The 21,792-nt window shown below is 40.9% G+C and overlaps 1 protein-coding gene across 1 annotated transcript in view; it reads right to left on the reverse strand.

The window, feature by feature from the left end:
• The window catches only part of LOC148047949 (uncharacterized), an 88,582-nt gene that overhangs the window by 12,145 nt on the left and 54,645 nt on the right, over nt 1–21,792 (reverse strand). Inside the window, 2 exon segments of the mRNA XM_087708207.1 lie at nt 12,061–12,156; nt 14,028–15,562. Coding sequence (XP_087564333.1) covers nt 12,061–12,156; nt 14,028–15,562 — 1,631 coding nt within the window.

The raw sequence follows: 21,792 nt of genomic DNA on the forward strand, positions 1-21,792 counted from the left end.
TGTATCTCGCTATCTCTCTTCCCTCCCCCCCATCTGTTCACTCTGTGTGTGTGTGTGTCTGTCTGTCTGTCTGTCTCTCCCTCAGTCTGTGTGTGTCTCTCTCTGTCTCTCTCCCTCCCTCTCTATCTCTCTCCCCTCCCTTTCTCTCTCTCTCTCACTCTGTGTGTATATGTGTGTGTGTGTCTGTCTGTCTGTCTGTCTCTCACTCACTCAATCACTCACTCCTTGTGTGTGTGTGTGTCTCTCTCTCTCTGTCTATCTGTCTGTCTATCTGTCTCTTCCTCCCTCCCTCCCAACCCGCAGATGGGCTCCGGACCAGCGGAGGCTCTTCCTTCGTTTTAACCAAGTGATCTTTCCTAAGATATAAAAAAGAACCTTAATTGCAGGCTCAACAAAAGAAGCTGGAAAGAGATACTGAAGCCAGGAAGCTGAAACCTGGGACTGGAGAAAAACCTTTTCTATCCCCTTACCAGCCCATCCAGGAAGATGAGTAACACGAGGGGGATCCCTCTCCCCGCGGATGGGTACCAGACCAGCGGAGCCTCATCCTTCTTTTTAACCAGGCGGTTATCTTCTTTTTAGACAGGCGATCTTTTTAACTAGGAGATCTTTAACCAGGAAATCTTTGGCTGCTGCACAAGCACATGGGGACGCACTGCCCTTTTCTCTCTGATAGCTGCCTGGTTAAAAAGAAGGAGAAGGCTCCGCTGGTCCGGAGCCCATCCGTGGGGAGAGGGATCTCCCTCGCGTTCCTCGTCTTCCTGGAGGGGCTCCGGACCAGCGGAGAAGAAGCGGCAGGGGCTGTCGGGCTGGAAACCCAAGCCCCATTAGCCCCAAAAGCCTCTTCTGGATGTCTATTGCAGTTGCAAGGAGCCGAGGAGAGCGCGGAGAAGGTTCTCAGTGCTTCGGAAAGCTGCGAAAGTGGCTGGGAGAGGCGAGCGGCTTGGTTTAGCCTCCTTGGACGTCGCAGCAGCAGCAGCCCCAAATGCGCTGATCTCGACATTTTTCGCATCGGGGCGTGCTGCAAGAGGGAGGGAGTAAAGACCTTTTCCAGCCAGCACAAAGGACTTCCCCGGACTTGCTTTGCTGAGCAGGGGCGATGGGCCCACACCTCCACCACCAGCATTCTGTAAAAAGTCTTCACTCACTCCCTTTTGCAGCACGCCCCGATGCAAAAAATGCCGAGATCGGCGCACTTGGGGCTGCTGCTGCTACGAGATCCAGGGAGGCTAAACCAAGCCGCTTGCCTCTCCCAGCCGTTTTCATGGCTTCCAGAAGCACTGAGAACCTTCTCCGCGCTCTCCTCGGCTCCTCGCAACTGCAATAGACATCCAGAAGAGGCTTTGGGCGCTAATGGGACTTGGGTTTCCAGCCCGACAGCCCCCGCCACGTCTTCTCCGCTGGTCCGGAGCCCATCCGGGAAGACTAGGAATGTGAGGGAGATCCCTCCCATCAGTGACATGCGGTGAGGTTGATACCTGGTGAGGCTCAGCAGGGCAGCAGTCGGCCTCGGCGGGGGGGTGCGAATTTGCATCGCGGGAGCAACCAAGCGCCCGGGTCTGCAGCAAAGGCGCTTGGTGGCTCCCGCGATGCAAAGTGCCCCGCTGCCCCCCCCCCCCGCTGTCCCGGCCTGTGTCCGCTGCTTCTCCAAGCTCCGCCGCTGGAAGTCCCGGATCGCCTCTGGGGGAAGGCTGAGTGAAAAAGGGAGCGAAGCTTCTCTGCGGCCTCCCGGCGCTGCCCAGAGGCTCTTGCAGGAGCACGTGTCAGCGGCCGGCGGTCTGGAGTGGCCCCGGCTGTGAGACAAGGGAGCACTTAAATTAGCCGCTGCCGCTGCCGCCACCACCGCCCCACTTCTCACCCAGCCTTCCCCCAGAGGCGATCCGGGACTTCCAGCGGCGGAGCCTGGAGAAGCAGGCCAGGGCAGCGGGCGGCAGCATCGGGGATGGTGGGGCACTTTGCATCGCGGGAGCCGCCAAGCACCCAGGTCTGCAGCAAAGAGGCAGCCTCCTCCTCGCCCACTCCTCTCTCCTCTGAAGCACGCCCCGCCCAACGTAAGTGTGCTCAAGAAGACACGATTGGCTGCTTCCAAATCAGGAGGCGGGAGAATTAGTGCCTCTTTTCCATCTGAACTTCTTTGCCTTTTAACTCTTCATTAACTTTTAGAAGGCGAAAAATTCCTTATGGAAAAGAGGCCCCGAGTTCTCTCGCCTCCTGCTTTGGTTAACACTAAGCAGACACCAAGCCACTGGGACCTGGAATCTGGTAGCAACTATCTTGGCTTTAATTATTTAAAAAAATATATTTAAATTTCTTTCTTTTTCCTGAGGAGACTGGTGAGGCTCCGCCTCCCTTGCCTCTAGTGACTGCACGTCCCTGCCTCCCACCATGAATGGGCTCCGGACCAGTGGAGCCTCCTCCTTCTTTTTAACCAGGTGAAAAACGCCAAGATCGGCACGCTTGAGTCTGCTGCTGTGACGTCCAAGGAGTCTAAACCAAGCCACGTGCCTCTCCCTGCCGCTTTCGCAGCTTCCCAGAGTGCCAAGAACCTTCACGCTCTTCTCTGTGCTCTCCTCAGCTCCTCGCAACTGCAATAGATGTCCAGAAGCGGCGGGGGCTTTATGCTCAGAAAAGCAACTTCAAGAAGGTCCTTTGCTAGCAGGCAGGTTTTAGGATGCCTGCCGCCACCAAAGGACCTTCCCGAAGTTGCTTTTCTGAGCATGGGGAAAACGGACGGTATTTTGTCCCTTCTGTCTCCCCGCTGCTTAGAAAAGCAACTCCGGGAAGGTCCTTTGGTGGCGGCAGACATCCTAGAACCTGCCTGCTAGCAAAGGACATTCCTGAAGTTGCTTTTCTGAGCAACGGGGAGACAGAAGGGACAAAATGCCATCTGGCCTGACGGGTATACAGGGCTGGGGGCGGGGCAGGCTTACTTCCAGGTCCAGTCACCAACTGGTTCGTGAGAACCGTCGGGGACCGGCAGCAACCCACCCCTGCTTCTTTCCCTCAGGATCTCTGATCTCCATAGAGAAGGATTTGAAATGGTAGACAGAAGAAAAGAAGAAGAAATGAACATCATACCCTCATCTCATGCTCCTCCTCAAATTTGCAGATGACACCAAGCTGGCAGGAGCAGCCAATGCCCCAGAAGACCTGTTCAGGATCTGAAAGATCTTGGCAGGCTTGAACAATGCGCCCCATGCAATGAAGTGAATTTTTTTTTAATTGATCATTTTTGAAAAAAACAAACTTTAAAAATGTTTAGTTCCCACCATCCCCCTCCCCCCAAGCCCTCCCCCCAAGCTTCCCCCTCCCCCCGACTTCCCAGAACTAATACAGGGTATAAATCTTTAACAAGATCGCCTAGGTTTGTTATTTTCAATGTCCATTCTTGAATAGTAGGCAAATCTTCCTTCTTCCAGTATTGTGCCACCAACAATCTAGCTGCAGTTATTAAATGCAATATCAGATCAGTCTCTACAACTGTACAATCAGTAAGTATGCCTAACAAAAATAACTCAGGGGTCTTTGAGATATGCCGATATTTTAGCCATCTTGGCTAAGTTTGTTACTTTCAATGTCCATTCTTGGATTGTAGGCAAGTCTTCCTTCTTCCAATATTGCGCCACCAACAGTCTTGCTGCAGTTATCAGGTGCAGAATCAAATTGGTCTCTACCACTGTAAAGTCAGTACATATACCTAGTAAAAATAACTGAGGAGTAAACTTTATCCTTCTTTTAAAAACATTTTGCATGACCCACCATATTTTTATCCAAAATGCCTTAACCTTTTGGCAGGTCCACCATATATGAAAATATGTAGCGTCCACACAATCACATCTCCAGCATTTAGGTTGTAAATTCAGATACATAGAAGCCATTTTTTTAGGATCTAAATGCCATCTATAAAACATCTTATAAAATTTTTCTCTCAAGTTTTGGGCTTGTGTAAATTTTACATTTCTCACCCAAATCTTTTCCCATGTATCCAACATTATTGGTTCTTCAACATTTTGAGCCCATTTTATCATACAGTCTTTAACTAGTTCTGTTTCCGAGTCAATTTCTATTAATACATTATATAATCTCTTTATATGCATTGGACTTTGATCTCTAATTTGTTTAAGTAACTTATCCTCGACTTGCATAAAGCCAATTTTTTTATCTATTTTCCATCTAGCCTGTAACTGCCCGTACTGAAACCATGTTTGAATTACCTTTTCCTCTTTTAGTACATCCAAGGGTTTCAGTTGTAGTACACCTCTTTCTAGGGTAAGAAGCTGTCTGTAAGTAGTTACATCCTGTTTTTGTACTATGTTCATATTTTCTATTGCGTGTCTGGGAATAGCCCACATGGGTATCTTATCGGTTAGTTTATATTGATATTTTTTCCAAACCCGCAGTAGAGCATTCCTTAAAATATGACTTTTGAAATTCTTATCCACCTTTTTGTTGTATAGCAGATAAGCATGCCAATCATATACCAAATCATGTCCTTCAATATTAAGTATTCTATCATCTGTTAAGTTAATCCAGTCACTAATTACAGATAAAACTACTGCATCGTAATATAGTTTTAAATTGGGTAATTTCAAGCCTCCTCTTTCACGCACATCTTGCATTATTTTTAGTTTTACTCTCGGCTTCTTCCCTGCCCATACAAATTTATTAATACCCTTCTGCCATTCTAGCAGGCTTGCATCTTTTTTAAGTATTGGTAACGTTTGAAAAAGAAATAAAAATTTAGGTAGAATATTCATTTTCACTGCTGCTATTCTTCCCAGCAAAGATAACTGTAATTTCTCTCATTTTTTCATCTCTGTCTGTATACTATGCCATAGTGGTTCATAATTATACTTATATAACTTCCCGTTTGAGGTTGAGATATAAACTCCTAAATATTTGGCCTTTTTAACTATTTTACATCCTGTCATTCCTTCTAGTTCTTCCCTTTGTTTAGTGTTCATATTTATAGCTAGTATCTTTGTTTTCCCTAAGTTTATTTTAAATCCTGACACTTGACCATATTGATTAATCATATTCATTAAAACCTTACTAGATTCCTGTGGTTGGGTTAATGTTATAACCAAATCATCCGCAAAAGCACGTACTCTTGCTGCCTAATCTTGATTCCCTGTAAGTCCCCTGAACGCCGTATTTTATTCAACAATAGTTCCAAAGTTATAATAAACAATAATGGAGATAAGGGACAACCCTGCCTTGTACCTTTCTCAATTTTAAATGAATCTGTTAGACTCCAATTAATTATGATTTGAGCTGTTTGTTCCTGATATATTGTTTTAATTGATTGTAAAAAGTGCTCTCCTATTTGCATTTTTTGCAATATTTTCAGCAGGAATTGCCAATTCACTCGATCAAAGGCTTTTTCAGCATCTAAAAATATAAGTGCATCAGGAATTTGGTTGTTCTTTCCCAGGTATTCTAATGTATTGAGAATTAGTCTTATGTTAGTTCTCATTTGTCTCCCTTGAATAAAACCTGTTTGATCATTATGAATCAATTGCTGAATAGCCAACATTAACCTATTCGCTAGTATTTTAGTGAAAATTTTATAATCTATATTGAGTAATGATATGGGTCTATAATTTTTTGGTTGAGTAAGATCTTGATCTTTGGGTATCAAGGATATAAAGGCTGTGTTCCAAGATGGGGGTACCTTCCCTTCCACTTGGATCTTATTAAATAATTCCTTAAGCGGTTCTACCATTTCTAATTGCAACTTTTTATAGTAAGCTGCCGTCAAGCCATCTGTACCCGGTGCTTTCCCTACTTTTAGCTGTTTTTTTATTATGTAAAATATTTTATTCAATTTTCAATTTTCACATTCCATTTGCAATCATTTATACACAGGGTATTTACTATAAGAAAAGAAGAAAAAAAAAAGGAATAAAGCGAACAAATAAAAAGAAAACACATCTCATCGTTCACAACCCCACCTAACCCTTGCATCCTCCATACACCCCATCTACCCCCTCCAACTTTCCTTTCTCCCTCTAACACTCCCCTCCTACTTCCCTTTCCCCTCAAACCTTCCTTCTCCCCTTACTCCCCAGACACCCTCCTTACATTCCCCTTACTCCTTACATTCCCCTTACTCCTTCCTTACTCCTCCCTCTTCCTTCCCTCTACCTCCCTCCTTGGTGTATGCCTTTATTCGAGTGTTGTTTGATCTAATAAATGTAAAATGAACCAAGGAAAAAAAAAGATAATAATAATAATAAAAAAAGGAACCACCGTATATAAATACATTCTTGTTCTTATTAAGACTATGTTAACCCCCCCCACCCCACCCCCCACAATCCCCATCCCTATTCCTCCCGGCTTCCCAGGGCCCACACCTGGCACTACCTTCTATCTAAAATATCTTGTATACATATGGATTAAAAAATAAAAGTAATATATAAAAAAGAAAAAAAAAGAAACCACTCTTTGTGTTGATCTCAGCCCCCCATCTTTATCTATGCTTAAATAGTATAAATCATTCTATCTATATTTTATTCTCGTCTCTTACTTCTTTGCTATTTACCCCGATCTTCTGTAGACTCTCCCGTTCCCTTCCTAAACCTCATGATCCCTTCCAATAAGATTTAAGCAGCATAGTTCCTGCCATACATTCAAATATAACCTTACAGACAAGTAATCAAACTTTCCCTTCTAGTAAAATCCAAACAACGTAAATGATCTTTCTTTACCCCTTCTTCAAACCGTAATTCAAAATAATCTAACCAGATTTCCCCTTCCTAGTAAAGTTAAACAGCATAGATCAGATATTACTTTACACAGGAATCAATTTCTATCTTAAGATAATTCCAACCGACTTCCCCTTCTAGTAGAATTTAAATAACTCAGTTCATTCCACATGCATTTTACCCTCATCCCCCACCTGTCTGATATTTACCACTATCAAATTTATACTAACATTTGTTTAAAATATAGCTCAGAGCGATTTGTAGCATGAATCATTCCACATATTCCAATAATACTTTCAGCAAGAGTCAGTTAACCTTCTATTTTAAGGTAGTCCCTTCTAACAAAGTTTAAACAACATAAATCATTCCGCATTCTTTTTACAGTTATCTTAAGATAATCCTAAGCGGCTTCCTGTTCTAATAAGAAATTTTGCCCTCTTCCCTTGCTTGTCTGGTATTTACCACAAATAACGTAGTTCATTCCACATGCATTTTACCCTCATCTCTTGCTTGTCTAATATTTACCACTATCAAATTTATACTAGCGTTTATTTAAAAAGTAACTCAGAACTATAACAACCAACTTTCCCTTCAAATAAAAGTTAAATAGCATGGATCATTTTCAAATAATACTTTCAGCAAGAGTCAGTTAACCTTCTATTTTAAAATAGTCCCATCTAACAAAGTTTAAACAACATAAATCATTCCGCATTCTTTTAACCACTATCAAATTTATGCTAACGTTACTTTAGAATCTAGCTCAAAGTAGTTTCACCCAACTTTCCCTTCTGATAAAAATTAGTCCACTTTTTCTACCGGAGAGAGGTCTCAAACCCCCATTCAGTCCTCAACTTTAGGAAGTCTTTTGAAGTATCTAAGTTCTCGATCTGCGTTCTTCTGTTTCTCCGAGGGAGGAGGGGCTGCCCCCTCCATCTTGCAGCCGCATGGCCAGCCGTTTGCTTTCTCCTTCCGCTTGTCTCTCCTCTCTTCCAAGCGCGTCAGGAAGTCCCGCCTTCAGAATCCTACAATAGAAATCTTGAGCCTCCGAAACAGAGTTAAGACGAAATCTTTGATTCTCAAATGTAACCGTGATGCCGGCAGGGGCCTCCCATCTGTATCGAATCTGTTGACTCCTAAGCTCTTTAGTTAAAAAGGCGTAGTCCCTTCTTGCTCTCAACATCTGGGAAGGAATATCTTTGAAGACAATCAGGTCCTGGTCATCAACTCGGAGACAGTTATTATGAAAATTTTGCACAATCGCGTTTCTAGATTCTTTTGTAGAGAAATGTATAATTATGTCCCTCGGGAGCTGTCGCTGTTCCGCTATCAATGAGTTCTGGCGATAGATTTTCCGAATCTGCCAATCAAAGTTAAGTCCCGGGCTTCCCAGCGCATGGCTGAAGGCTTCAGCAAAGGTCTGTTTTAAATTCTCTTGCTCCTTTTCACGGAATCCTCTGACTCTAATTGCAAATGCCTTCCTATTAAAATTTAACATCACAAGCTGTTCTTCGTTATTTCTAATTTTTTCTTGTAAAATTTGAATATTGGTAGTCAAATTAAAATTAGCCTTCTCCAGACTTTCCAATTTGTTTTCTATTTCAGCAGAGTAATCTGACAGGGCAGACACAGCTGCAAAAGTATTCGCCTTCATTTGATTAACTTTAGATTTTAAATCATCATATAATTCCAATACAAATTCCCTGATTTCTTTCTTAAAAGCGTTAAGCATTTTAAGGAGATATTCCTGTGTTAAAAGTTCCCCAGCAGAAGGCATAGGAGACAAAGGCTGTGTTTCCAATGAAAATTCTTTAAATTCTTTTGTAGCAAGACGCTTCTTTGATTTGGGTGGCATAATAAGTAAGCAAGTAAGCAGAGCTTCGCTCCCCTCTATTTCCAAAGAAGAAAAATTTATTTTGTTAAGGAGCAGTCTGCAGGAAGATAACACCGGCTAAGTATATCAATCATCCACGGAGAGAAATCGCCATTTTGAGGTCTATTTAGACAAAGAAGTCTCTAAGACGAATGGTGCTGGTATTTACGATAGTACTGAAAGCATAAATCTCACAGGGGTGGGACCCGCCCGTATCAATTCTAGCTTGAAAAAACTTTGTCTTGTCCTGGGGGGGGCTAGCCTGTCTGGGGCTGCCAAAAAAAAAGGCAGCTGAGAAGAAATGGCTGGAGATAAGAGCTCCGCTTCGGCCGGAACTAATCTCTTTCCACAGCCAAAAAAGAAAAAAGGCTGTGGTTTACGATTAGATCCTGACCTACGGGGCTATCCTCCCTGCCCCTTTCTTAGCCAAAAAGGGGTGCTATCTATGATCTTATTTAGATATACAGACCAGATCTCTGAGGAGCTCGGTGGAGCCCTCCTCGGCAACAGGCCACGCCCCCGGAAGTCTTTTAGCTGTTTTAATTACCTGGAGAATTTCCCCCGAAGTTATTGGTTGATTCAGTCTTTCCCTCTGCTCGTCTTTTAACTATAGGTATTTTTTTCTTTATCCAGGTATCTATCTATATCTAACCTTTGGATTTTATCATTCGTGTACAATCCTATAAAGAATTCACGAAAGCACTTTTGAATCTCATCTTGTTGATACACTTCCTTCCCTTTAAAATGTAATTTCTATATATTATGAGACTTCTGTTTTTTCCTAATCAAATATGCTAGCCATCTACCAGATTTATTTGCATTACAGAAAGTGTTGTGTTTTGCATATAGCAAATTGGTAGTCAACTGGTCTGACATCAGCATGTTAAATTGCTCTTTTAATAATGTGATTGTTTCTTTGATCTTTTTGTCTCCTGGTTTTAAGATTAGCTCCTGCTCTCTCTTCCTAATTTCATTTTCAAGTTCAATTATCTTTTCATCCTGTTTGCGTCTATGTAATCTATTCATATTTATCAGAACTCCTCTCATATACACTTACTTGCATCCCTTACCATTTCCATAGATGTACCCTTATTCATGTTAAAAACAAAATATTCTTTTAACAACTTTTTACATTCATTAATGTTTTTCTCATATTTAAATAAGTTTTCATTCAGTCTCCAAGACCTTCTTGCTTGGATCCCAACTCCCAACTCCATCTAAACCGCAACGAAGTGAAATTTAATGTGGAGAAAAGCAAGGTTTTACACCTGGGCAGAAAAAACCAAAGGTACAAGTACAGATTAGGAGAAGCCTGTCTCAAAAACAATAACTGTGAGAGGGACCCTGGTGTTTTAGTGGACGATCAGTTAAATGTGAGTCAGCAGTGCGTGGCAGCAGACAAAAAAACTAATGGAATCTTTGGTTGCATAAATAGAAGCATAGAATCAAAATCATGTGACGTATTAGTATCACATTCTAAAGCCTTAGTAAGGCCACAGCTGGAATACTGCAACCAGTTTTTATCACCACATTATAAAAAAAGATGTTGAGACTTTAGAAAAAGTGCATAAAAGAGCAACTAAGATGATTATATGCGCGGAGACTAAAACACATGAAGGATTTGGATTTGATTAGTGTTGAGAAAAAGGACTGGGAGGGACATGATAGCAGCATTCCAGTATTTGAGAGGCTGCCACAATGAGAAGGGGGTCAATTTATTTTGCAAAGCACCAGAGTGCAGGACAAGAAACAATGGATGGAAACTAAACAAGGAGAGAAGCAAGCTGGAATTAAGGAACAACTTCCTAATAATGGGTACAATTAACCAGTGGAAAAGCTTGCCTTCAGAAGTGGTGGGTGCTTCTGTTTCATCACTGGATGTTTTTAAGAAGAGACTGGACAGTCACTTTTCTGTAATGGTATAAAATCTCCTGCTTGAGCAGGGGATTGGACAAGACCTCCAAGGTCCGTTTTAGCTGCATTCTGATTGATGGATGGATGCTTACTCTCCCACATTTTTCTAGTTTACCAAGAAGCAGGTTGTGATCTACTTTGTCAAATGCCTTGCTGAAGTCTATTTCCACAGCATTATGCTGATCTTCTAATTTAGTCAGTTTGAAAAGCATGAAATAAAATTGGTTTGGCATGATGTTTTTAACAACCCTTTGATAGCTACTAGTTTTAAATTTATTTGTTTATAGATTTTCACAGATCTGTTTTTTCTTTTATTATTTGCAGCATCGTCCCAGATATTGGCGTTAGACTGATTGGTCCTTAATTCCTTGGGTCTGTCCCCCCCCCTTTTTTTTTTTTGAAGGTGGGAACCACATCAGCCCTTTTCCAATCTTCTGGCAGTTCCCCAGTGCTCCAGATTTTTTAAAGATATTCTACAGTAGTTCTGAGATAACATCTGCCAGTTCTTTAAGAACTCTTGAGATGTTATGTGATTTATACCGGTATCTCTTGGATAAGTTTTCCTCCGTTATTTCTTATGCTGTCGTTGGTTCTTTGGAGAATAGATTGATCTCTTCTTATCCGTGGCAGCCCCTCAGTATTAAAAGGCTTCTGTTATGTCATTCCTAATCCTTCTCTTCCTTAGATTAGACCTATCCTGTTCCTGCACCTGCTCTCAATTCCTGAAATATGCCCCCTCCAAATCCTTCCAAATATCTTCATGTGTTAATACATTTTAAAGCAACTACAGAGTTTAATACATGAGCATAATACATGACTGGAACATAACCACACCGTTGATATTTAATTAATTTTATTTAAATCCAATTTAGACTTCTTAAGAAGAGAGACAAACATGCTCCAAGAAAATTGAAGCCGATTCTACCCATTTAATCATCACCCCACACTCTCAAACCAAGTGCCCAAGTGCCTGCTGAGAAGCCAGACTCCATTTCCCTTAAAATTTGGAGAAGGCAGAACCCACCTTAATCTGTGGAACATGGTCATCCAAGGACAAACCCACGTCCCACCCAGAGCATCGTTGGTGAGATTTAAATTGATGCAAGGTGGAAATGTTCGAGAGAAGGAAATTGCGAAAAATATTTTTTTCTTTTTGTCTTTTTTTTTAAACTGTTCAATAAAGTATTTTTTTCAAAAAATAAATAGCTTGTATTTATTCCTTATGTTTAGCAATAACTTAATGCTCTGTATCTTGTATTTGTTCTCATTGTATGTATCCCTATTTTCCCCCGTTTCACCATATCCTATTCTTTCAATAAAGCATTCAGATCTACACACACAGTCTGTTTTATTGGAGGATAGGTGGATTTAGCTGCCTGTCGAGCTGCACACAGACTAAGGTGCAGTGGGGACAGAACATAGCTCTCCCGCCATTCTCTCTTCTTCTGCAGAGATCTGTCAGGAGAGAAGTTGAACTCGGAGGAAACTGCTTCCTGCAAACTTTCTCTTATCCCAAGTCAGCTGAGCCCAGCAGCGTCCAGCCGGCCATGCCTACCCAACCATGCTCACCTGGCACTGAATCATCATAATCTTCATTGCAACTGGTCCTTTGAGAGCAACCATAATGCTGATGAGGCCCTCAATCAATTGATCTTGATATCCCCGCTTTAGAGAGATACAAAGCCAAAAACTCTGTATATTTTCTGATGCTTCTATCACAACAACAGCTGCTGTTACCTACTTAAAAACAATAGATACTAAAGCACAATGTCACATTGGATTTGTTATGGGCAAATCTGTGCGCACTGTGCAGTCTGAAACCTATCCCAAGAAATTCACTGTATGTTAAACTAAAGACTTATCCCTAGAGAGAGCTCCCTGAGGAAACGTGACCTGTTTTTCGATCAAAATGGTCTTTTGGGAATAGGTATATGCCCTAAGGAAGAAAAAGAGAAAAAACCCTCCTGGCAATCATCACATTGCTTCTTTGATTGTGCTGCACTTTCACCATCAAGTCAAACATGATTATTTATAGAAGAAGCTTTAAGAACCTCTGGTTTGTGGATAGTTGGAGCTAAAAAGGTAATCTTTGGGTGTATTACTTGTCGCAAGCTCCATGGTAGGTTACAAAGAAAAAATGGCTCATCTTCCAGCTGACAGACTCAGCACAAATCCTCCTTTCACTAACGTTGGCCTTGATGTCTTTGGCCCCTAGTCTGTGACCACAGATCACACTAGAGAGTGTGAAGCAAACAGTAAGAGGTGGGCAGCCCTATTCACCTGTATGACCATTAGAGCTGTCCACATTGAAGTTATTAAGCATGGACACTTCTAGCTTCATAAAGGCCCTCAGATGTTTTATTGCTATCTGAGGCCCTTCAGAGCCGAGGTGGCGCAGTGGTTAGAGTGCTGTACTGCAGCCACTTCAGCTGACTGTTATCTGCAGTTCGGCTGTTCAAATCTCACCGGCTCAGGGTTGACTCAGCCTTCCATCCTTCCGAGGTGGGTAAAATGAGGACCCCAACTGTGGGGGCGATATGCTGTCTCTGTAAACCGCTTAGAGAGGGCTGAAAGCCCTATGAAGCGGTATATAACACTGACTGCTATTGCTTTAAAAACATTCGTTCAGAAAGAGGCACCAACTTTTGGGCGGCAGCCAAAGAACTGCGTGTTTCTTTGAATATTGACACCAAAAGCATAGAGCAGAGGTGTGAAAATCAAGGCAAGGACACCAGATCTGGACTGTGGGGTGCTTAGAACTGGCCCATGGATCCACCCTGCAAATAACAAACGAACGACCTGCGTTGCCTTTGCCAGAAAAAAAGGAGCTCAGGAGAGCCACATGTTCAGGAGGAACATGGCCCTTGCAAGCTCCATTTTCGTGGGCTGTCGCAGTCAAAAGTGGAGCATGTAAGGGCCATGTGCAAGACTCCTGAGCTCCATTTTCACTGGCAGAGGGTTTCAGTAGGCTATCACAGTCAAAAACTGAGCTCAGGAGCCTATTTTTGTTGGCAGAAGGCTCAAGCCACAACAGCGATTGACACAACTGACATCCAGTTGGCCACATCCATCCCAGCCCCCTGAGGTCAAACACAACTCTGATGCAGCCCTCAATGAAATAGAGTTTGACACCCCTGGTATAAAGAGATATCTAAGTGACCAAATATGCACATGGAGTTAAAACCCAGTTCAATCTTCATGGCCAAACAAGATCCGGTCATTTGACCAGCCAGTGAAGCACCAAGTTTGTTTTTAGTTTTTTGGTGCTGTACGTGACGCATTGCAACATTTTCCCTATTCGCGAGGGCTGGGTGGGCGTGTCCAGCACGGGATACAATTAGCTCAAGAGCCACCAGTCTGACACTCCTATATACTGTATATAGATACAATAAAAATTGTATAAGTAATTATAATGGCTCATGCCCATTGTTTCTTTTTTATTATTAAAAATCCTTTTCAGAGATCTGTCTGTAAATTGTAAATTCATACATAGAATCCATTAAATCAATAATTAGCATACATTCTCATCCAAATTAATCATTGTTTTGGGGATTCTCCAGTCTATGAATTGTGTAATGGGAAATAAGACTATGGGGTGTGCTGAAGCCCTTTCTACACTCCATGCATTTATATGGCTTCTCCCCTGTGTGGATCCTTTGATGGGATGTAAGACCACTGCTTATTCTGAAGCTCTTTCCACACTCCATGCATTTATATGGCTTCTCCCCTGTGTGCAACCTTTGATGGGATGTAAGTTTACTGCTTATTCTGAAGCCCTTTCCACATTCCATGCATTTATATGGCTTCTCCCCTGTGTGGATCCTTTGATGGGATGTAAGTTTAATCCTTGTTCTGAAGCCCTTTCCACACTCCATACATTTATGTGGTTTCTCCGCTGTGTGGATCCTTTGATGGGATGTAAGACTACTGCTTATTCTGAAGGTCTTTCCACACTCCATACATTTATATGGCTTCTCGCCTGTATGGACCCTTTGATGGTATGTAAGTTGACTGGCTGTTCTGAAGCCCTTTCCACATTCCATGCATTTATATGGCTTTTCCCCTGTGTGGATCCTTTGATGGCGTGTAAGATTACTGCTACTTTTGAAGTCCTTCCCACACTCCATGCATTTATATGGCTTCTCCCCTGTGTGGATCCTTTGATGGGTAATAAGGTTAATATTTTGGCTAAAGTCCTTTCCACACTCCGTGCATTTATATGGCTTCTCCCCTGTATGGATCCTTTGATGTGATGTAAGAACACTGCTTATTCTGAAGCTCTTGCCACACTCCATGCATTTATATGGCTTCTCCCCTGTGTGCAACCTTTGATGGGATGTAAGTTTACTGCTTATTCTGAAGCCCTTTCCACATTCCATGCATTTATATGGCTTCTCCCCTGTGTGGATCCTTTGATGGGATGTAAGTTTACTGCTTGTTCTGAAGCCCTTTTCACACGCCATGCATTTATATGGCTTCTCCCCTGTGTGGATCCTTTGATGGGATGTAAGTTTAATCCTTGTTCTGAAGCCCTTTCCACACTCCATACATTTATGTGGTTTCTCCGCTGTGTGGATCCTTTGATGGGATGTAAGACTACTGCTTATTCTAAAGGTCTTTCCACACTCCATACATTTATATGGCTTCTCGCCTGTATGGACCCTTTGATGGTATGTAAGTTGACTGGCTGTTCTGAAGCCCTTTCCACATTCCATGCATTTATATGGCTTTTCCCCTGTGTGGATCCTTTGATGGCGTGTAAGATTACTGCTACTTTTGAAGTCCTTCCCACACTCCATGCATTTATATGGCTTTTCCCCTGTGTGGATCCTTTGATGGGTTGCACGATCTTTCATTGTTCTGAAGCCCTTTCCACACTCCATGCATTTATATGGCTTCTCCCCTGTGTGGATCCTTTGATGGGTAATAAGGTTAATGTTTTGGCTAAAGTCCTTTCCACACTCCGTGCATTTATATGGCTTCTTCCCTGTGTGGATCCTTTGATGGGATATAAGTTCACTGCTTGTTTTGAACCCCTTTCCACACTCCATGCATTTATATTGCTTTTCCCCTGTGTGGATCCTTTGATGGGTAATAAGATGACCGTTTTGAATAAAGCCCTTTCCACACTCCATGCATTTATATGGCTTCTCTTTTCTGGAGGTCCTTTTATTATCAGTTTTGCTTCCATTTTCATTGCATTTATTTGTCTTCTCTCCAATGTGAAAACTTTTCTGTGATTCAAGAGACCCATTTTCTTGAGAAAGTGTGAACATCCACCTGTATTTTTTTTCTCTGTCTTTGTCCATATTGGCTGCTCCTTTGGCTTGTGATGGACAGGGTCCATTTACATCTAATGTCTCTTTCAAGATTCTTACACCTTTCTCAGTATATTTCTCCTTTAGTTTTTCTTGTTGATCAGAAAAGTCCTGCATCTTAGTAACAGTCGAAGGACATGAGCTTTCCTTTTTCCAATTATTCAACAGGTTTCTCTCCTGCCTTTGGAAATCTGTTTGAATTGCAGGTTTCTCCATAGCATCTCCTTTTCTGAACACTTTGATTGGTTCTGCAGAGTCTTTATTATAATTCTCATTATCACCTTCAAAGGGAAAGAGAAATGAAAGTGGGAGAAAGGTTAGGGAAAAAGATCACTCTGTCAGAAGTCATATTGATTGCCTTCTGGTATTGTGCCAAATTCTAATATATACTGCATATTTGTATTCTAATATTGGCATGGTATAGAAATGATAATATCTCTTTGGATGAGGCATAAAATCTTGGAAAAGATATTTAAGTCAAAAAACCTGAATGGCAACTCTTGATAGGAAGCATCTGGGCCAAAATAGTTGAAATCTGTGTGATGAAATTTGGCATTACCTCAAACCAAGGAATTATTTTGTCATAAAATATTTATATAGAAATATAAATTAGATAGGATATATCTAAGCAAAATGCCATAAACCTATTTCCTTCCTTGGAGCACTAGAAAAACAAAACTTTCCCTTCTGCCTCTGAAGAGATCTATTTACAAATCTTTTCATAAGAACTAGCTAATGGCATCTAATTACAAAATGTCTTCCTGAACTCTCTGACTGGAGAGTAGGAAACTCTTACCAAGAGAGGCCACATTCTTATAATTCTCCAGCATGACTTCCCAATGCAGAGCTTTTTGGTCAGGATCCAGTTGAGACCACTCCTCCTCAGAGAAATAAACAGCCACCTCCTCAAAGGGCAGAAGAACCTCCTGAAAGGGAGAAAAAAATACAGAACAGACCAAGGAAGAACTACAGGATCTTTCCTATTATTAAGAATTTCTAAAGCAAACATAAACATTAAGATAAATTGCTATGTTGAGGAGCCAACGTTGCAACGATACGGATGTGCAGTCTCGATGCTCCGAGACCGCAGACAATACTTTTGCCGCTGGATGGTCCAATCGGATCTAAACCTTCCTGAAGAGACGGTGAACAGGAAGAATACGTCTTGCTGACGTCAGGGACATCACAAAGTCCCTGATCGATGCAAGAGTTCTTCAAGCTAGCAACAAGAAATTCAGCCAATGCTGACGAAGTCAGGGCGTCTCCAAAACTGAAGGATAGGGAAAGAGAAAGTGTTTCCAGCTGGTGATGAATTTTTACCGTTTTAAGAAGAGACTGCCTATAAAAAACTTAAAATTAATTTAAATTGGAGAACAGAAGAAATAGGCGGCGGAATTAAATTTGGAATGGTTTTGGACAGTGTGTTATCTTACTTTTTAAATGCTATTTGGATGGAATTAATGCAAGCCTTTTAAAACGAATGGACTAAGTTTTCTTCTTCTATTTTTTTTCTTTTATTATTCTTTGTAACCTATGGGCTACAATTCTCCTCTTTCATTACTGTGGGTGTTCTTCTAACTCATTCAAGAATTAGACTTTTTTTAAACTTGAAATACAAAAAAGATACAAAAAGAAATAAAGAACATTGCAACAATAACACTGCTACTCAGAGGCTGGAAGGTTTGTGTATTGGAAACGAAACACTCTTGTTTGTCTCACTGATTATCCTGGCTTGGCACTCCAAGTTCTTGCTGCTTGTTTATAGAGAGTAATAAGAAGAAAAGCATACAGATGTCCCTTTGAAGTATATCTTTAACCAGAGAAAAGTGAAAATAAAATGTTATTGTGAATCTATGCTTAATCTTATTAACCTTCCAAGCTAGAACATCAGTGTTTGTTATCTGGAGATAATGACACAATTTCAATAGCAGAGAGAAACTTTAAGTCTGCAAAAGATATTCTCAGAAATACAGAAATTATCAAATACATATGAGAGGAAAGAGAAGAAGCTGGAAGACTTAGAGCATCTAACAGCAAAAAAGAGTAGAATACTGAAAGAGGAACTAAATGGAGGGGAAATCTACCCTAGATGGCAAGATACAGAAGAAGAAAAAACAAAAGAATTTATGGATTTAAAGAGAGAAATTTTATTAGCTATAGCATTGATAACACTACTGACAATCAAAGATAAGCTGATTAAGGAAACAGAAGAAGGGCATCGAAATTACATGAGAAATTTTATAATCGGATTTATATCCTAAAAAGCTGGCTTCTATGTATCCGAACTTACAGCCTAAATGTTGGAGATGTGGCTCTCTCGATGCTACATATTTTCATATATGGTGGACCTGCCAAAAGGTTAAGGCATTTTGGATAAAAATATGGTGGATTATGCAAAATATCTTTAAAAGAAGCATAAAGTTTACTCCTCAGTTATTCTTACTAGATATATGTACTGACTTTACAGTGGTAGAGACTAACTTGATTCTGCACCTAATAACGGCAGCAAGACTGTTGGTGGCGCAATACTGGAAGAAGGAAGACTTGCCTACAACTCAAGAATGGACATTGAAAGTTACAAGCTTAGCCGAGATGGCTAAAATATCGGCATATCTTAAAGATCACTCAAATGAGATATATAAACGAGACTGGAAAAAATGGATTGATTATATACAAAATAAATACGGGACCAAGAAATTCCAGTTAGCCTATGCTTAAGATCAGAAATGATTTAAATTGTTTAAAGTTAGTTCAGCAAGAAGAAGCTAAGGTCAATGCAGAATGTCATTAATTTCTTTATTTCTTTTTTCTCAATAGATTTTAGACTGTGTTTGTTAAAAATCCATACCGTGTACGGGTTCTGGGAAGTCGGGGGGGGGGAGGAGGAGGGGGGTTGGAGGGAGGGTGGAGGGAGGGTGGGGTATACATTAGGCTAGACAAGAATTTAGTGGTAAACTAGAACTATTTTGACATACAAAAAATTGTACTTCGATGTCTTACTGATTGAGGAATGATGAAATGTTTGTTTTAAAAGAAATAAAACTTTTGAACCCGAAATTACATGAGAGATTTTATAAGCAAGGAGTTGCTAAGAGGAGTCCATACAAAGTTGATTAAGTAGATGATTAGAGGACTGACATCACAAATGGCAGAAGATATGAGACTTCTGCTACTGGAAAGATACAGGTTGATAGATGGAAGAGCACAATTTAAAACTAGTTAAACTTAGTGAAATTTAGTGACAATAGATATAGTTAAATAAATAATTGATAAAGTTACTAAGGTATACAATGTGTAGTGTTATGATAAGTAATAATTAGATATGAATATTGAATGGTACCCATGAAAGGAAGATTAGAAATCCTTTTGGATTATATATAAAGGTTAATAAAAAAGAACTAAGTTAGATACAGTTAAAGTCTTGATTATTAGGGGGGAAATGTTATGATACAGGATATAGTTAAATAAAGGAGGGATAATGGTAACAACCTATATATAGGTATGGGAACAACATAAGGAAACTGTATGTAAACTGTAAACCGTGATTTGGAAAGGAGGATCAGAAAATGTTGTTATTAAATATTATGGATGTTTTGCTGGAATAGGACATAAGGATTCAGTGTTAATGGAGGATTTTGGAAATAGTAAATGAAATGCCAGTATGTGATTATATGGTAAATCTTGGTATATTTTATGATGAAGGATGTTTAAACAATTATTGTCAAAGAAAATGGAGGAATGATGATGGTAAGATGTATAAATATCTGAGTTAAAATACTTCAGTTAATATGAATTATGTTTGTTGACTGAGGAAGAGATGCACGAAAGTCTTTATGAAACCAACTGATACACTTTCTACAGTATGTAAAGAAGGATGTGTTGTGTTTGTTTTGAAAATAAAAAATAAATTATTTTAAAAAAAGGATAAATGGCTATGTTTAGTAAGGATCTGTGGTTTAGATGACAAAATTGACAGAACAAAAAGCATTTGACTAAAGAAAGATTTTACGCAGTTTTTATCAACTTGAATGATTCTGTAGGACTTTCAGTGCCATTCAGGTTAAATTAGCCCTGTTTTCTTCTGGATCAACTGATCTACCAAACAGCCAGCAAACCCTCATCAAAATACTATTCATTCTGGAAGCAGGAGCCAGGTCACGATGTTACAACGTGCGGTCTCAACACTCTGAGACCACCGTTGACACTTTTGCCGCTGGGGGGTCCACTGAGACCTAAACTGTCCTGTAGAGACAGTGATCAGGAAGACAAAGTCTTGCTGGTCTCAGGGATATCGCAAAATCCCTGTTAAACCCAAGGGAAGTGCTTCAAGCCCGCGGTGAACAGGCAGCCCTAGGCTGATGAAGTCGGGACGCTCTGGGAGGAAGGAAGTGAAAAGAGAAAGTGAGTCCATTGGTGAGGTATTTTTTCTATTTTGCTAAAGACTATAAGAAATATTTCCTTAAAGCCAAATTGATACTTAAACAAAAGAATTGAGCTGCAAAAATAATCCTAATGGGATCGCTGTGGAAAGGTTTTTTTTTTCCCTTTGTCATTATAACTATTTTTTGTGGATTGAAATGTTCGTCACATTCTCCATTTCTCCTCTTAAAGTGAACGGATTGATTTTTTTTTCCTTCTGCTTCTTGTTGCTTATTTTTTGACTTCTGGATTAAAACCTTCCTTTTTATTTTAACAGTTCTTCCTACTATTTGTTATTAAATCACACTAAAAGCAATCTAAAGAACTTTGTTTCCTACAGAAGGTGAAAATTAACTGCCAGTCGAAGGTTTTTTTTTTCTGAAACAATGCATCTCTTTCTTTATTTAACTTTATAAACTCTGCAGCTGAAGGGTTTGCAACTTGTTTACAGAAACTGATAAAAAACCAAGGGCACCAACTCTTTTCACAGGTGCCTCTGAGAACTATTTTGGCAGAGAAAGAAAGAGAGAGAGAGAGAGAGAGAGAGAGAGAGAGAGAGAGAGAGAGAGAGAGAAAGAAAGAAAGAAAGAAAGAAAGAAAGAAAGAAAGAAAGAAAGAAAGAAAGAAAGAAAGGGGGGAACAGAACCCTTCCCCTTTGAAGAGCATAAAAGAACTTGTGTTTAAGTCATCTTAAATAAAATAAAAGCTAAGAGAAGCCTGGAAGACTAGACTGGCAGTCATTATTGGGGTTTTTTTTTCTTTCTCTCTTCTGTTTTGGAAACATGGGTCAATACTTGGATGAGGAAACCTTAACATTCCAAAATATTTTGGCTGGAATTCAAAATCTATTGGAAGGATATGGGAGAATTGAAAAGAAGCTGGAAAGACTAGTCTTCCTCACAGCAAAAGATGATAGGGTTGGAGCCCCCAAAATTAAAGGGGAGAATGAAGATATAGAAGATAAAGATAAGAAAATACATGAATTTAATAATGGACCTATCCTGTTCATCCTCAACACCTTCATGAAAGTGCTGGGAGAGCTCAACCAGGGGTCTGTGTGGTGTGCCATCAATACCCAGAGACTCTGCTCCTCCTCAGATTGTAAGGAAGCTGCTAGTAGTCTGAGCCATTGGCTGGACAGTAAATAAGAAAATGAAGAATGTTTTCCATTGAAGACAATTCTTAGCCTGTGCAAAGCTGGATTGTTTGGCCTCCAAATCCAGGCACAAGTCAGAAGAATTTATTTTCTAAGCCAGCGATGGGGAACCTTTTTTGGTTCGCATGCCATAAGTGGGGGGAGCGCAGGGGGTTCGTGTGCAGGCGTGCCGCACCCATAATGCAATGCGCTCCCCCCAGTGCGCATGTGTGCACTACAGGTACTCCCCCCCCATTTTTTGCATGCTTTTTTTGCCCTCCCCAGGCTCCAGAGGCTTTATAGGAGCCTGGGGAGGGTGAAAACAGCCTCCCCCCCCCCCAGGAGCCCCCTGGAGGCTTCAGGGACCTTCAGGACGCTTCCCTGAAGCCTCCGGAGCAGTCAAAACCTCCGAGCAAACCGGAAGTTTGT

The sequence above is a fragment of the Thamnophis sirtalis genome, unplaced genomic scaffold (assembly GCF_051295495.1).
Source record: "Thamnophis sirtalis isolate CommonGarterSnake01/CBP01778 unplaced genomic scaffold, rThaSir2_p1.2 scaffold_3, whole genome shotgun sequence".
Lineage (NCBI taxonomy): Eukaryota > Metazoa > Chordata > Lepidosauria > Squamata > Natricidae > Thamnophis > Thamnophis sirtalis.